This window comes from Sinohyriopsis cumingii, unplaced genomic scaffold (assembly GCF_028554795.1).
Source record: "Sinohyriopsis cumingii isolate HCF-2022 unplaced genomic scaffold, ASM2855479v2 utg001437l, whole genome shotgun sequence".
Taxonomy (NCBI): Eukaryota; Metazoa; Mollusca; class Bivalvia; order Unionida; family Unionidae; genus Sinohyriopsis; species Sinohyriopsis cumingii.
This window is the reverse complement of record NW_028315999.1, coordinates 157,327-175,622: the sequence shown is the minus strand read 5'-3', so window position 1 is coordinate 175,622 and position 18,296 is coordinate 157,327. Positions and strand designations below refer to the sequence as shown.

Here is an 18,296-nt window from a genome sequence, read left to right as displayed (position 1 = left end):
TGGATGTGGTTCTGTTTCTTGGTGAACGTGGATTTGCTTTTCGCGGGAAGTCCGACATTATTGGAGATCCTCATAATGGAAATTTCTTATGATTGCTAGAACTGATTTCGCATTATGATCCAATTCTCAAGGAACATGTGATGAAAGTTAAACGGTCACAGGAAAAGGGTCAAAGGCTTCAAGCGCATTATCTCTCAAATCGTTCTCAAAATGAATTCATTGGACTTTGTGCTGATGAAGTTCGGAGATAAATCGTAGAAGAGTGTGAATCTGCAAAGTATTTTTCAATTATGGTTGATGCCAGCCCTGATGTGAGTCATACTGAACAAACTACTTTTGTCATACGATACGTACATGAAAAACTTAGAAAATTTTCCATCGAAGAGCGGTTTTTGATCTTTGCAGATTGTGCAAAAGAGACTGGATCTGATATTGCAAGATTAGTCCTGGAGACTTTGGAAACTTTGAAAATTCGCTTTGAGGACTGCCATGGCCAAGGCTATGATAATGGGGCCAACGTGTCAGGAAAGTACAAAGGTGTTCAAGCAATTTTCCTAAAGAAGAACCCACTTTCTATATTCTCACCATGTGGCTGTCATTCAATGAATTTGTGTGGACTGAATGCTGCCTCAAGCTGCACAGATGCTGAGACCTTCTTTGGAATTGTTCAAACTGTGTATACCATCTTCTCTGCTAGTCCACAACGCTGGGAAATATTACAAAAGAAGCTGCATGGTGTGTCTCTGCATGGGCAATCTGGGACGCGAAGGACTGAGGGACTTGATAGCATTCGCCCCTTCTCTAATCACTTGTGTGGAATCATTACCTCTTTGGAACAAGTTCAGAGCTTGAATCTGACTGCAAAAGCACGAACTGATGTGAAAGGTGCCATAAAATATATGAACTCCTTCAAATGTGTTATCATGGCAGGCATTTGGATGAAAGTTCTCACATTGATTGATCGCTGCAACCAGTTCGTTCAGGCAAGAAAGGCAACTATTGATGTTGCGGTGAAAAATATTGAGGCATTGATCAGTCACGTCAAATCTGTTCGGGATGACTGGCCAACAATTTTGAAAAAAGCCAAAAACAGTGGCAGTATCTGCAAAAATCAGTTTTGAATTTCCAATCCATCGGAAAGTGAAGCGTAAACATTTTGCTGGAGAACAAGTTGAAGGCGACGAACATATCACAGATTCAACGGAAATGGAATCAGAAGAAGAGGCAACTTTTCGGAGAACTGTTTTTATCACATTATTGATTCAGTTATTGGTGGACTTACAGTTCGTTTCACAGCCATTCAAAAAATCTTGGCTACATTCTCTTTCTTGTGGGAGTATTAAAAACAATCTGAAGATGAAATTAAGAGTGCCTGTTCTGATTTTGCGAAGAAATATTCATGTGACCTAACTGAAACTGAACTGTCTGAAGAAATGCTTCATATGAAACAAATTCATGCAGCAAATTTTGGTGAGAAACCTCTTTCCCAATTTGACTTGTTGAAGATTTCAGAACTGAAGCTTGGTGAACTCTTCAGAAATGTAGTGATAGCGCTGCATATTTTCTCTTCAATACCATGTGAGCGTTCTTTCAGTAAACTGAAACTCATCAATAATTTCTTGCGCTCAACTCTGGGACAATAACGAACTAGTGATCTTGCCATTTTCAGTATTGAGTGTGAATTAGCGCGAAAACTTGATTTCCATATCATTGAGGAATTTGCAAAAACAAGTGCAAGAAAAATGACCTTGTAACAAAAGAAAGCTGGATTTCTTATAATCGGTTATTTTTTTTTTGGGGGGGGGCAAAATCGGAATGATGCTCGGGGCCCCCAAATCCTCTGCACGGCCCTGGTATATACAGTTCTGGGTTTATGTCATTTGCTATTGGATCAAGTTTATACATGAGTATATATGGTAGTGGGTCTATGTTATTTGCTGTTGGATCAAACTTGTACATGAGTAGATATGGAACTGGGCCTGTTGTATGCTTTTGGATCAGACTTATACATGAGTATATATGGTGGTGTTTCTGTGTTATTTGCTGTTGGATCAAACTTGTACATGAGTAGATATGGAACTGAGACTGTTGTATGCTGTTGGATCAAGTTTTAACATGAGTATATATGGTAGTGGGTCTAAGTTATTTGCTGTTGGATCGAACTTGTATATGCATATGTAAAGTATGTATAAATGGTGTTTCTAGAATTGTCGTTTTACATGGGTGGTCTTTTTATGCATGTGGTTGCTAGAGCAACTTTGATGGTATTATGTCAAAGAGATTTCTGCAATGGATGTATTTTTCATAAGTTTAGAACTGGATGAAATTGGCACATTCTCTTTGATACGCATGAATTAGTTTATTTACGAATATGCAAATAGTCAAACAGAATGGCAGAAAACAAACATATATTGGCAACAACCATGGGCTATATTTGTCAGTAAAGAAATAACTTTTAAGTTTTACGGTTTTACTTGTTTTCAAGATAGACTTGGTAGTAATGCACATATATGACAGTAACTGGCAAAGGAGTTAAGACAGGAGATTAACAAAGCCAAAACTTCTATGGACTTGATGGAAGATGATGAGGAAGAAGAAATTGGTATATAACTGATTATATTGACAAAACTGACTGAAATATGAAATCCATTTTATCTTACTATTTATGCCAGTTATATTTTCATTACATAGTAGTATAACCTATCTTAAAAGACCACTGCTGTGAGACACCACATGTCTTGAGAACACAGATTTAATGATGATACGTTGTTATGACCTATTATAAGAGACGCCTGGCATGTTATACAAGAAAAGTTTCAGACTCCCAAATCCTCCGATATGGTTATGTTTTGAAAAACACAGTTTTCATGAATCTTGGCGCTATAACATACAAAAACATCATCATCATCATCATCAGTCTCATGACCTAGTGTGGTCGTTGAGGCACTGTGCTGCTGAACATCTGACCAGTTCTCTCCACTTGTCTCGATCATGTGCCAATGCCTGTGTATCCGCAAAACTTTTCCTGGTCCATTCTGTGATGTTGTCAGTCCACTTTTTTCTTTGTCTACCTCTCCTTCTGCCACCCTGGACGCTACCCTGCAGGACTGTTGTGGATAGACTGTTGGCTCTAGTGACATGGCCATACCATTTCAGCTTTCTCTTTTTGACGGTGGTGAGGAGGTCCTCATATTGGCCTACTTCGCGCCTGATGGTGTTACGCACTTCTTCATTTGTGATGTGGTCCATGTAAGAGATGCCAAGGATGGTTCTGTAGCATCTCATTTCAAGTTACTGGATTCTTCGTTGTAATTCTGCTGTCAGGGTCCATGCCTCACATGAGTACAAAAAGACTGAGATGACTAGAGCTTGCAATAGTCTAATTTTAGTTTTCAGACAGATATTCTTGTCTCTCCAGATGGGTCTTAGCTTTGACATAGCTGCCATTGTTTGTGCTGCTCTTGACAAAATTTCTGCTCTTGATCCCTCTTCAGTGATTATGGAACCAAGATATTTGAACTGGCTTACTGTTTCTAGTTCATGTCCTCTGACTTTAATCTTGGCTGAGATTTGTTTGCCACTATTTGTCATCAGTTTTGTCTTCTCAGCGCTTATCTCCATGTCAAATCTGGAAGATGTTTCATCCAGGTTCTTCACTAAGGTGGCTAGCTCGTCTTCACTGCCTGCCAGCCCATCAATGTCGTCTGCAAAGCGGAGGTTGGTGATGTTACGCCCTCCAATGCTGAATGTCCCACAGTGGGTTTCCAGGGCTTCGCTCATGATGCGCTCTAAGTAGATGTTGAAAAGCGTGGGTGACAGGAGACAGCCTTGACGCACTCCCACTGTTGTCTGGAACCAGTCCCCCACAGCACCTTGGGCAATTACTGCACTGGTAGCCTTGGCGTACAGCTGCTTGATGGTATTGGTTAACTTTTGACCCATGTTATACTTCTTCATTGTGGCCCACAATGTCTCATGCCACACTCTGTCAAAGGCCCTTTTGAAATCTATGAACACATGATAGATGTCTTGTTGGTGTTGCGAGTACTTTTCGCACAGAACCCTGAGATTGAATATTTGTTCTGTTGTGCCTCTTCCACTCCGGAACCCGGCCTGTTCTTCAGCGATTATTTCTTCTGCTTGTGGTTTCAGTCTGTTCAAGATGATCTTCAGCATTACCTTACTAGCATGGCTGATCAAACTGATAGTTCTGTAATTTTGGCACAGCTGGAGATTGCCTTTTTTAGGAAGTGTTATAATCAGTGACTGGGTCCATTGTGTTGGCCATTCACCTGTCTGCCAGATCTTGTTGCAGATTTTTCTTAGTAGCTCTTTCACTGATTCTCCCCCATTCTTGATAAGTTCAGCTGGGATGTTGTCTACTCCAGCTGCCTTCCTATTCTTCAGTGCTCTTATTGCTGACTCCACCTCTTCTTTGAGAATGGGGAAGTCATCATCATTTGAGGAGTTTGGAACTTCTAGCACCTCTGGGTCTCCTGTGGACTGATGGTTGTAGAGTTCTTTGCAATACTCAGTCCATCTTTCTGCAATGTCACTCGCTTCTGAGAGGCATTTACCATTTTTGTCTTGAATGGTACTGACTCTTGGTTGTTTCTGTCTGGTGAGGTCTTTCACAATTTGGAATGCCTTTTTGCTGTTATTCTTTATCAGACTGTTCTCCATTTCCGTGCACTTTTGTCCAATCCAATTTTCTTTTGCTTTGCTCAAGTTTTTTTCTGATATTCTTGTTTATTTCTCAGTACTTCAATGCCCCTGTTGTGAGTCTGATGTTTTTTAGTTCTCTTCGGGCATTACACAACTTCAGAATCTCTTCTGTAACCCAGGGTTTTTTCTTCGGGCGATGGAGGCCAATGATGTCCTTGGCAGCTGATGTCATGACTGTGTTGAAGGTGTCTGTCATCTCATTGACATCACCATCCATCACAAGGAGTGGGGCAAATTTTCCTCTAATTGTGGCTTGGAATGACTTGCAGATGTTAGGGTCCTTCAGTTGTTCAAGGTTGAAATTGAGCCTGATGTTCTTTGGCTTGTTAATTTTCTTCAGCCTCACTCGGAAGTTCATAATCACGAGGTCGTGATCACTCCCAACATCAGCACCTGGGAATGTCCTTGTTTTTGCTCTATTGATGCCAGATCGGTAACGGTTTTGAACCAGTATGTAGTCGATCTGGTTGTGATGGGTTCCATTTGGTGAGTGCCATATCCAGCATCGTGAAGCTTTATGTTGTCCCAGGGTGTTGATTAGTACCAAGTTGTTGTAGCTTGCGAACTCGAGCAGCCATCACCCTCTTTCATTGGTAAGCTCATTGCAAGAAGGTCCACAATGTACTTCCTAGTCTTTTAGAGCATCTTTGCCAACTTTGGCATTCCAGTCTCCTTGGACAATGAGGATATCTTTCTTACTGACCATGTTTAGAATATCCTGTAGTTTGTTGTAAAACTCCTCTATTTCTTCATCATCATGATCGGTAGTTGGAGCATAGACTTGGATAATTATGATGTTAAAGGGAGATGCTTTCAGACCAATGGAAATGATTCTGCTAGATATGGGGCAGCATTCCAGCACAGATCCCTTGATGACTTTGTTTACAAGGAAGCCTACTCCATTTATGGACTTGTCACACTCTCCACTATAGTATAATATATGCCCATCTTTGGTTTGGTGTTCTCCTGGGGATTTCCATCTAACTTCACAGAGTCCCAGAATGAGCCATGTGTAGTGTTCCAGCTCATGTGTCAACTCTTGGAGTCTTCCAGTTTGCGCCAGAGTTCTAATGTTCCAGGTGGCGATGACAATGTTGTCTCTCGCTCTGATTGTATGCATAGTACAAAAACATAAAAGATATTAAGAGGCCTTGCTTAATCACCACAATATATGACTGTAACTTCCAGCTTTGTAATTGCTCTGGTGTCCTAAGTGGTTAGAGCATCCACCTTGGATGCAGGAGGTCATAGGTTTGAACCCCAGCTGACTCACACCAAAGTCTTATAACAATGGTACTAGCAGCTGCCTCGATTGACACTCAGCATTAAGACGGTAGTGTTAGGGGTGGTCAGCCTGGTGTCAGGATAATGTGACTAGGTGGGAGCTCATGCTACTCACACTCACACTCCAGCCTGTATAAATAGTACACATTCCTGCTCAAAGTTTTAGTAAAGTTTAGATAATTAATAGTCAACCTTCATCTCACATATTCATTGTCATCATTAAGAATACATACTTTCTCATTACTTTATTGTTCTATGAGCACTGATGTGGGATGGGGTGGGGGGGTCCATGAGGCTAATTTGCATTGGTAAAGTAAGAATGTAATTCATTTGAAATTATAGGTATTTAATCATGGAAATGAGTGTTGAAGAACAGAAGTTTTTAAGCATCATTGGCTTGAATTAGAACATTTTAGCCATTGGTATCAAAAATTAATTGTAAGTTTGTGGTTAATGGCAGTGTTTCATTGAAGTCCTATCTTAATGTATTAACAGATTATTTCAGTAGTTGGGATAGCGTGCAAGGGTGATTTAAACAAAATGGTGAAATGCATCTGTTGTTAAGGGAATGGTGAAATAACTGCAAAGAGAGCAAAGCCAAGCAAAACTAGATTTCAGAATTCCTGGACTTAATGAATCACAGTAGCAAGGTGGACCAAATTCATTGCACATACTGCAGACACCATATTGACACAGGTCATTCTGCAACGTACAACGCCTTTTGACATTAAAGCATCACAGCATTGGGACAATGCCCAATCCCAGGAGTAACAAACATGTATAACCAATCATCAACAGACCATGTCACAAGAACTGAAATAATTTTCTGCATTTTGATTGCAGACCGCATTCTGCTGTTGACTCAGCTGATCACACTGGACAACAAATTTTTACAAAAGTCATGTTACTGAAATAAAATTAGTCAATTCTTATCAATTTTTATGTGCTGAACACGAATATGACAGTCAAATTGCAAAATTGGCTCTAGTTTTTTTGTAATCTGCAAGAAATTAATGTTTACATAACGAAATGCATTCCAATAGTAAAAGGTCAACTGTAATAGCCTACCTATAAAAAATCAAGTCATTGACTACATCTTAGATTTCTTCGCCTGTCTCTTGTACAGCTGTTCGGGAGCATCTCTGAGGAGTGTCCAGCAGTAGTCAGCCAGCATTGTAGTGGACCATTTTCCCTGGTATCTTTGTTCCATTGTTGCGATATCTTGATGAAAACGTTCGCCGTGTTCATCACTAACAATACCACAGTTGCTAGGAAAGAAATCCAAATGGGAATGAAGGAAGTGAATCTTTAGAGACATATTGCAGCCAAGTTTCTTATACTTCATCAACATGTCTTCTACTAGTTCCTTATAGTTTTCTGCCCTAACATTTCCGAGGAAGTTTGTAGAAACTAGGCGAAAAGCATTCCATGCTTGTTTCGCGTCACCTTCCAGCAAGTTGTTGAACCGGTCATCTTTGAAAAGCTCTCGAATCTGAGGACCCACAAAAACTCCCTCTTTAATCTTTGCTTCGCTGAGTCGAGGGAATTTTTCATGCAGGTATCGGAATGCTGGCAAAGTCCGGTCAATGGCTTTCACGAAGTTCTTCATCAAACCTAGTTTGATGTGAAGGGGTGGTAGCAAGATTTTCTGAGCCTCAACCAGAGCTGGGTGTTGGATATTCTTCTCTCCAATGGCTACATTCTGCCTGTGAGTCCATTCCTTCCTCATGTAGTGCATTTCCCTTGCTCGGCTATCCCACTCGCATAAGAAACACATGTATTTTGTATATCCTTGCTGCAGTCCCATTAAAAGGGCAACTACCTTCAAATCACCACAGAGGTGCCAGCTGTACTTGTTATACTCAATGGAATTCAGTAGCTGCCTTAAGTTATCGTATGTCTCTTTCATGTGGACAGCATACGCTACTGGAATAGATGGAAGAATGTTTCCATTGTGCAAAAGCACAGCCTTGAGACTCAGTTTCGAAGAGTCCACAAATAGTCTCCATTCTTGTGGGTCATGAGTGATTTTTAAAGCATTCATGAGGCCCTCAATATCGGAACAGAATATCAGATTACTTTCCTTTCTGAAGAAAGGCTCCAATTGCTGGTGGCGCTTTCGATATGCAGTAATTGTGACATCTTCTTCTAGAAGATTCCATTGTTGGAGTCTTGATCCTAGCAATTCTGCCTTGTTCTTTGATAAGTCCAAATCACGAATCAGGTCATTTAGTTCTTCCTGTGTTATTCTGTGTGGGGTTGATGATGCACCACAGTGAAAATCTGGATCACTGCATGCTGATGGACCAGGAGAAGAACAGGTCAACTCACCTTTGTCTTCGTCAGATGAATCAAGAGAATATTCTGCTGGAGGTTCTGGAATAGGAAGTCCCTCACCATGTGGAACTGGTCTCAATGCAGACGGAATGTTTGGGTAGACTATTCTCGACTTCTTTCGCTTCGTTATTCCGCCGGAAAGAGGAGGAACCAAGCAGAAGTAACAGTCATTTAGGTGGTTGCTTGGCTCTCTCCACACCATTGGGGCTGCAAACGGCATTGATGACCTTTTGCAATTCAACCACTGTGAAAGCTGTGTTGTACATGTAGCACAGCATATATGCGGAGCCCAAGGCTTGTCTTGGTCACCAACCTTGCATCCGAAGTAAAGATGATATGCCTTCTTCACTTGAGAATTGATACTTTTCTTCTGGTTGGCAAATGTCACTTCCCCACAAATATAGCAAAAATTGTCCGCGGTATTAACACACTTTCGAGGCATTACTGTTCTTTATTGTACGTAAATGGATAAAATAATAAGTTTTATGTAACAGTAGCTTGAACTGTCTCGCACAACGTCTAAAATATTTTAAATGCTGAACCTATCTGATTGGGCTTTATATAGTACACTGCTTACGTCAGCTTCAGCAGCCGCCTGGCATTAGTATAATAGGCCTACACATGTATAGTACACTGCTGACGTCAACTTACTTCAGCAGCCGCATGGCATTAGTATTGCATTGCATCAGAAAATGATGCAATCAACTGTGGATGATGTGAGCATGATGGTATTATGCAATGTTACATCATTATTCCGGATGTTGCTGCAGTCCTACTGGAGAAATTTACACAGTGAAACATAGAAAATGAGGTATATGAATATCTTCAAAACGAGAGCCAATACAAATTTTTCACGGTTATATTCGTGTTCGGCACACCAAAATACTACAGATTAGGGCCTTTTCAAGTCAGTAATGATTTCACTGTTGACCAGTGTCATTTTTGAGACCTGCATGTATGACATTCCCTGACAGTTGATTGTTTTTCAGACCTGCATGTATGACATTCCCTGACAGCTGATCATTTTTCAGACCTGCATGTATGACATTCCCTGACAGCTGATCATTTTTTAGACCTGCATGTATGACATTCCCTGACAGCTGATCATTTTTCAGATCTGCATGTATGACATTCCTGACAGCTGATCATTTTTCAGACCTGCATGTATGTCATTCCCTCACAGCTCTGCAGATTCAGAAAGATTTATTTTCCATGCTTAGAAAAATTCAGCAAGATCTTGAAAGAAGTTTAAACAACATTAACTCCCAATCTCTAATGAGTGGAAGGATGAACATTAACAGAGATGCATTATAGTCAGACATTCTACTGAAGTATTGAGAGCAACAATGATTGAATCTAATTAAGACTGTATTCCACTATGCAATGGATTTTAAAAATAGTAACTTGGTTTATTTAAGATAAGATAAGATAAGATAAGATAAGATAAGATAAGATAAGATAAGATAAGGTAAGATAAGATGAGATGAGATATCTTTATTTCAGACTACATAGTCCATACATCTAAATTAAAATACAAATATAAAGTAAAAACATTGTAAACATGAAAGATCATTTATATATTATGTACAAGTATACAGGTACATCTACAACAATGGACTGTGCCCTGCATTGTTAAGAATTAAATTAAGTAGCACATTTAAAGAGCAAAAATTTGTTCCATTATCTCATAGTTCCATAGAGATTTCAATATACAGTTCTTTTCTTTATTAGATATTCTTGTCATCATTGAGAATACATACTTTCTCATTACTTCATCAAAACTGAATAAATTATAATTTACAAACATGTTGGAGGCACTGCTCCATCATGGAAGGCCTTATAGAAAATAAAAACTATTATTATAACCAATAACTAGTTTTCTTTTCATACATTCACTAATGTTTGTCCACAGAGGAGCACAATACATTGTGCAGTAATAAGATTTGAATAATCTAATTTTGATGTTCAATGAATAATTCTTAAATTTATGTAGAGGCATGTTTGTTCGAGTACATAAAAATTGGTAATGTCTCATCATATCTTCATTATCTGACCAACTGGATTTTAAAATATGACCCAAATATGTATAACTGTTGACATATGCAAGAGCATTGCTGTTAAGATGTACAGGGGGAGGAGATGGTAATTTGAAAGAAGTTGACTGAAAGACCATGCATACTGATGTTTGTCTATTATAGATGATATCATTCTCTAATGCGTATTGTTCACATATCTTTAATAATATCCTTAAACCTGCGATAAAATAACTTACTGATGACATATCATCAGTGAAACTAAAATTGTTAAGAAACAGTACATATAGTGGCAGACATAACCACACATGATACTGACCCAGATTACGATTTAATTCATCTATGTATATATATTAAATAACAAAGGGGAAAGAACACCTCCCTGCCTCACCCCATTGGTTGCATAGAAAATGCTAAATATTACACTTCCCTAGCACACATAGTACAACTCTTTGCCATACCAGTTAACAAAAGTATGAACTATGTAACAGGTATTTGAATGTTGAACAACTTTTAAAACAGTGTCCAGTAACTGACCCTATCAAATGCCTTACTAATGTCTAAAGAAGATACAGGGCAGCCATTTTCTTCATAATATCTGACAGTTTCCTTAAAGGATTATTGGCATAAATCTGTTGAATGTTGCTTTTTGAAACCAAACTGATTATCTGAGATTGTAACTTCACATCATGATGCATTCAAATATTTTTGAAATAATAGTTTTAAGAGCTATAGGTCTGTAGTTATTTTTGTTTGCCAGGTTACCAGTTTTGTTTTTCAGTAGCAATATAATTGTAACTATTGTGAAATCATCTGTAACAAAGTTATGTACAAAGATACAATTAAATAAAATCATCAAAAGCACGTAAGTCTAGTATCTGAAAATTTAAAATATTCCACTTATAAAATCTGATCATTTACCTCCTTTTTGTCTTGTTATTGCATGTTGGGTCTCAGATAGTGTGATTACCTCAATATGAGCAGAAAGGGTATTCAGTGCCAAAAGAACACGCTTCTTATTCAATTCATTTTTAACGCTATTTAATAAGTCTTCAAAATGATTTTCCACATGTTGCATATATTATTTTGACTATGGTTCCCATCAATGCAGATTGGTAGCATATTGGAAGTTGTCTTTTATTTTGTTTAACTTACTTCCAGAATTCATGTTGGTCAAAATTGTTTAATTTTTGGGCTAGCAAGTCTGCTCTATGTTTTACTTCTTCCTTCTTATATAATCTAAGAGCATACTTAAATTGTACTTTTGTTTGGCACATTTGATTATTGAGATGGCCATGACAAGGTTTACTGTTATCCAACTTCAAAAAGAAATGTTGCCATTAATCCCAACATTGATAGCAATCCTTAATAATGATGGCTTAAACATTCTTATTCAAGGAAATGATGTGTAATAACTTATATTCATTATCACACCCCTCCATAATTGTACCTAACTCAAACAATTTGGGTTGTTCCACTTAGTGTACTTTACGCATACTGAGTAGCTCAATGAACTCTCCCACAACAGGGTTCAAGGACTTGACATAGCATCATCAGCCAATTAATTAATCTTTTAAGTGGTGGTTGCTTATCTCTGACTGTCTCATCTTTTAATTGACTTGATGATAATCAGCTATATAAACTGTCCCAAGGATATTTTTACTATGGTAGGACTGTTCATAGAGATCACATGCTTCTGACATGCATAGTGGTGGTCAAAAAATTTCTCATTTTTGTTTTTTCTTTTTCCATAGATTAAAGAAAATTATGGGGGTTGGGGTTGGTATGAGACAGTGTGTTATACATAGTTGTTCAGTCATATGCTGAAAAAACCTCCCATCATGAATGTGCATGGTCTACTTTATGGGGAAGATTTTAAAAGATTTTGTGCTGAATTGAACCTCTTGCACAAAGTTCCAGTTTCTAAATCTTCTCAAGTCTGCTATGCAGTTATACTATGTGTAACATTATTAATGGCCCCATTTACCCCCACAGCTTGAAAGTCAAGCAGCTGAATGTATGGGTGGGTAGATAGTTATGCCATGGGTGTTGTTTTTGCAGTGTTTAACGAAGTAATCTAAGTTATGGTGGAAAACGCTTATTTTTAGACTTAAGTAACAAAACTTTACTTTTCATATCAATATCTTTACTGAAAGAAACTAATTTGGTACAAAGTGACAATTACGGCATGCAGGAGGATTAGTAATGTTTAAACATAATTGTTTCATTGTCCAACTAATGTGTAAATGTTTGCACGTTTTTGTAAATATGGCAGGCATCACACTTATAGATGTCTATCATATAGATAGTTAAGAAGAATAAAATTAGCATTTTTATTCTGTAAATCTAAATGAGTTACAAGCAAATTTTACATGAATTTCAATAGTGTTATTAATTTTTTGTAGTGATACAACATGTGGTTTAGTACATGGTCATGGGAAAGTCTCAAAATAGAAACAGCTTTGGACTTTAAAAATATATGTTTTCTAAGCCCACATATTCTGTTCAGTTAGGATAAAAAGTGAACGTTGAAATATGTAATCTTCAGTTGTACTAGCCTCATGTTAGGAGAGGCTGATCCTTTTAGAAGAGCAGTCATCATAGGGTGATGTGGTTAGAGTTGGTTGCTCAAGCATGCCTTCTTTTTACCTATTCTCCTAATGTTAGTGTATTTGGCTGATGCATATGATGGAGAAAAGAAATGTTGTAGTAAATTATGTTTCTCTGAAAATACTTCATCACATTACTATTAATCCCTTCCACTCTTTCCTGCAAATGAGAGCATCCCATTACAGGTTTACTCAAGCTTAACTAATAAATATCCAGGATATGGGTGGTTATCTAGTAGAAATTAGGGGAGTTAATATGTCTGAGTTACATCCCATCATCTGTATGACATGTAGAAAGAAAAACATTTCTTTGTCTCCAGGGATGGTTAGATTTTGAGGTAGCAGAAGGTAATTTCTTAATGTTAAAATGGTTGGATAATTACTTTTGGAGAAAAAATATTTTCCTCTTTTAGAAATAAACAAATTTTATGGAGTATAGTGTAATGAAATTATTGTTTACAGCTATGTTCTTTTGAATGTAAAAATATGTTTCATGGTATTGAAAATTTTATTTCCCAGGTATAAGACCCAAGTCTGCAGCCTCAAGACCCAAAAGTTCACTGAGGAAAAAGAAAAGTTAAACCCACAACCATGAAATCAGCATTCGAGTGTTTGAAAGGGGAGACAATTCATGGTGCAGACTCCATAGATGTAGTTTGAAATGGAGCTCACCTCATGACATCACTCAATATGCAGCATATATATACACTTAGTAAATAATTCTCAGGAATATTTTATTATTATTATTATTATTATTTTTATTATTTAACTGCTCAGTGTGACTCTGGCTCGATTCGATTGAAATCAAAACTGATACTCATGATTTGCAAAGATATTGTATGCTTCCGCACATGCTATATATTTTTAAAGTACTTTATTATTTCTGTTATAAATTTTTGTTTTTATATAATTCTTATATTAGTCTTCAGTATAAGACATATTTTCTCATTTGATTTCTGAATCATACTGCTGGAAATCCAACCAGTTAAAAGTCTGATCAGTATAAAACTGGATGCCAAATTTAGTTGAAATCCAACAATTTTTAATAAAGTAATGATGTAGATGATGTAGAAGGGTACAAACCTCATGTAAATGAAGTTTTGGGAAGTTTTGGAATGCTAGAAATCAAACTGAGGGCTTACCAGTACATATGTGTATGCTAAATTTGCTCACAATCCAAAAATACTAGTAAAAGTTGTGCTGTAGAAACCAAAGTTACAAAGATGAAATTTGATGGGTCATAACTCCTTTAAATGATGTGTAATGATGGAAAGTCATTTGAATTAATGTCTCATCAACGTAAAGCAGCATTAAACATACCAAATTTTTGTTGAAATCAAACCTCACTAAAAAAAGTACTGTGGAAACCATAGGAAGATGAGCATTCTGGAGAAGAGATGGGTAAATGATATTGTGGAATGCATGGAAGGGCATTTTAGGGCAGGGATGGGTAAATGATGTCATGGAATGCAGGAAACAATTTATTCAGGGTCTTGTCAACACTAAACAGCATACTAAGCTTGGATTAAGTATAACAGTCTATTGAATGCCTAAAATTAAAAACATTTAAGATCTCATCAGCATAAAGCTCCATAGCAAATTTGGTTGAAGTTCAGCAGTCCTTTGAAACACTATACTGGTTAAAACAAGACTGGGTAGTCAGGGGGAACCACTCTTGCAAATGATGACTTGGAACACTGAAAATCTAATACTTTCAGGGTTTCATCAATATAGAACTGCATACAAAATTTGGCTGAAATCCAACAATTCATGATAAAGTTAAGATATGCAAATGCAAGTTGTGATAATGGGCAATAAGGGGCCATAACTCCTCTAAATAATAACAAAGAAAGATGTTAAACTCTTTTACGATCTCATAAATATAAAGCAGCACATTTGATTAAAATTTTGAAGTCTTTGATCTATAACAAATCTTACCTAATTTTATGAATATTTATTGCACAGTAACTGAACTATATTAAATTGTTTTTAATTTTATATTTACTCATTGTCAGCACAAATAATGTTACAATATATGATTTTACTATTTCCTTTTGTATAATTTTTAAACTACTGTCAGTTTTATGCACATTTATTTTCAACATGTATAATGTTATACTGCAGCTATCACTATTGAATCGGAATATTTGCAGGCTGTGATAATATTTATAATTTGATTTCACTTACAAGAATGCATGATTATATGAGTTAGCCATTGTAATTGTGTTATGCATTATTATTGAATATACATTCATGTTTTAATGCATGCACACGTCATATTTATATTTTTTATATTATTGCTGTTAATAATTTTTCTTCATCTACTTTGAATCTTGTTCTTTCAGTTTATCATTGTAGTAATTGAAAATATTTAGTTTGCATCAACTGATAATTTACCACCGAGTCCTTTTGATAATTTATTCCAATAATATCAACAGTTTTTGTCAGTATCTAAAATGTGTATGTTATAATGAACCTTTTAAATATTAAGATACTGCTGTGCATGACATTGAAAGATTTTATATTTGTATTTATGGATTTATAATTGTTGTAAATTGCATTTTAGCAAGCATATAATTCTAGTGAATTTAGCATGTGAACTAATTTCATAAAAATTGATTTTATGCTAGAATAATTTGATGAAAAAGATCATAATGAATACAGTCTAAATGCTGATAATTACACGATTGATGGTTATGGAAGGCAGAGCTATGTATTAGTATTCACCATTTCAGAAGTGCCATGTACTACCATGAATGTTAAATTACCACATGTGCAGAAAGACCTGTGAATGTTGCAATAAAAATATATGACATTTCTAGCTTGATTTCAATATCCCTCATTATCTAGGGTGGCTAATTTCTTTTTTTCATTTGAAGTTGAAAGAATAAAAGTGATTACTGCACACGAGTGGTTTCATGTATGTTAAGTGACTATCCCTATTGAGGAATAGATGGGATGGTTATAAGTTCATATAAATTATTTGAGAAATAATTAATTATATTTGACTTTTATTCCTTTTCTTCTCACTTCTACTTGAAATTTGTATTGCAAGATAAAAGCATCTTCACTGGAAAAAGTTTTGTTTTTTTAGTATGCCATATAATACAGACTGATCACATTGTGTACTTGTCTTGTTGTTTTTATACTTTCAGTAATGGCAGGGGAATACAACAGTCCTCATGTTCATCTGCTATCAATCTCATAAGTGGAATTAGATCCAGTTTTTGACAGACTGTTATGAAACTTGGTAAATAATTATCGTCATCACCAGAAGATGCACTTATTGACAAGTCACTTTGCTTCATTAATTTTTGTTAGTTATTGCTATTTTTTGTAGCAGTATATGACAGTCTTGTTAGTACAACTAGTTCTGCAGTTTTTGGTGGATTGCCATGAAAGTTCATAAATTTGATGGTCATCACCTGAAGATGCACACTTTTACAAATCCCTTAGCACTCAGAATTTTTATTAGAGATATTGCTCTTTCTCATATTGCCACCGTTATGTGCAAAACATCATATGTACCATTCACCTGAATAATACTGAATCTTGAAAGATATTGGTATTAATCATCCTTTAAAACTAGATATTATTGACATTTCATCCCTTATAAGCCACATGATTTCTCTTGAACTGAAAATGGTGGTCATTTTTCACATATGTACAAATTAATCTGATGTTGATTGGCAACATCTGTGGGTCAGTTGATTTCATTCAAAAGCTGGAACACAAGAATTGATGTAAACAGAAGAAAACAACACCATGCTATGTCAGATATGGTAGGTTCTCCTTATGATTTTATTCTAGATTACTTTGTTATGGATATAAATAAATTGCAAACAAAATCAAAGGAAACGGTCAAACATATCATGATCCACTTCAAAAAGCAGGCCTACGTCTCTTCATTCCCTGTTGAATCAATTTTGTTCTTATTAGACTAGTTACAAGCACAATTTATTGAATATATGATGTCACTACTTTTGGAGCACTCCCAAAAAGGAATGCAAGTACGAGCAACTTTTGCAGCTGAATTAAGAGGTGGCACCTCTTAATTCTAAACTGAATACATGAATGTCATTTAAACTGAACATCTTGATTAATTCAAAGAATTCAGTCGAACAAATAGTTGTTTCCGACCAAATTGTGGTAGTGCGCACATGTGCTTGACTTGCAAAACACACATTCACAACTCAAGTGTGACCTGAGGACTAAGTAGGTACTGCCACCTACAAAATCTCAATGACTAAATCATGATATAGCATTAACAACATTTCAGACAACCACACCCATCAACATCACTAGATTGCAAGAGGAATTGCAACACCATCCTGATAAAGAATTTGTGGACTATCTTATAAATGGTCTCTGCTTTGGTTTTCATACAGGACTTTCTCAACAGCCTACTTCTTCATTCGAGTTTAAAAATTTGGTATCAGCGACATCACAACCTGATGTGGTTGACATATTACTTGAGTATGAGCTCTCCAAGAACTACCTCATAGGTCCCTTTGAAAGTCCACCATTTCGTATATTCTGGAATACCCCCCTGGGTGTAGTACAGAGTAACATTCTGGCAAGTACAGACTTACAGTAGATCTGTCGGCACCTTACAGTTCACTCGAGCATGAAAGAATCAATGCCTTAATCAGCAAAGAAGATTTTTTCTCTCTCGTACGTAAAAATAGATGATGCTATTCACATTCTGGAAAGGGTGCTAATATGTGCAAGACGGATATTACCGATGCATTCATACTAATTCCCATACTCCCAGCAATGTGGCCTCTGTATGGTGTCAAGTGGAGGAAAAAATATTGTTTCTACACCAAGTTACTGTTTGGTAGTAGAAGTAGTCCTAAGATTTTTTATACAATGACCAGAGCGATTTTGTGGATAGCTCAACATAATTATGGTTTATCACATTTCTTGCATTACTGGATGATTTTTTTGTCCATTGATGAGTCTGATTTTCCAGCTGAAAGAACAATGGCATTCATCACATTGTTTTTCAATAGATTACTTATTCTAATTGCTCCCCACAAGACTTTAGGACTGTCACCAGTCCTGGAATACTTGGCTATAATTCTAGACTCAGAAGAAATGGAAGCTAGATTGCCACAAGAAAAGCTGAGCAGATTAGCTGCATTGCTAAAAACTTTCCAGCAAAAGAAATCTTACATGAAGAGGGAATTGCTGAGTCTGTTGGGCCATTTACATTATGCATGTAGAGTGATTGCCCCTGGTCGGTCTTTCACATCGAATATCCTTGTCAACAACCATCACCAAATCGAATCATCATGTAAAAGAT

The 18,296-nt window shown here is 36.7% G+C and overlaps 1 protein-coding gene across 1 annotated transcript; it reads left to right on the top strand.

Annotated features, from left to right (window-relative positions):
• Window positions 1–290: 290 nt before the first annotated feature.
• Window positions 291–1,121, top strand: LOC149772486 (zinc finger MYM-type protein 1-like). Its single transcript, XM_089947699.1, has one exon. The coding sequence runs from the start codon at window positions 291–293 to the stop codon at window positions 1,119–1,121; it is 831 nt and encodes a 276-aa protein (XP_089803825.1).
• Window positions 1,122–18,296: the final 17,175 nt, after the last annotated feature.

Coding starts and splice junctions, on each gene's coding strand:
- LOC149772486 (XM_089947699.1), top strand. CDS start 291: ATGGTTGATGCCAGCCCTGATGTGAGTCATACTGAACAAACTACTTTT.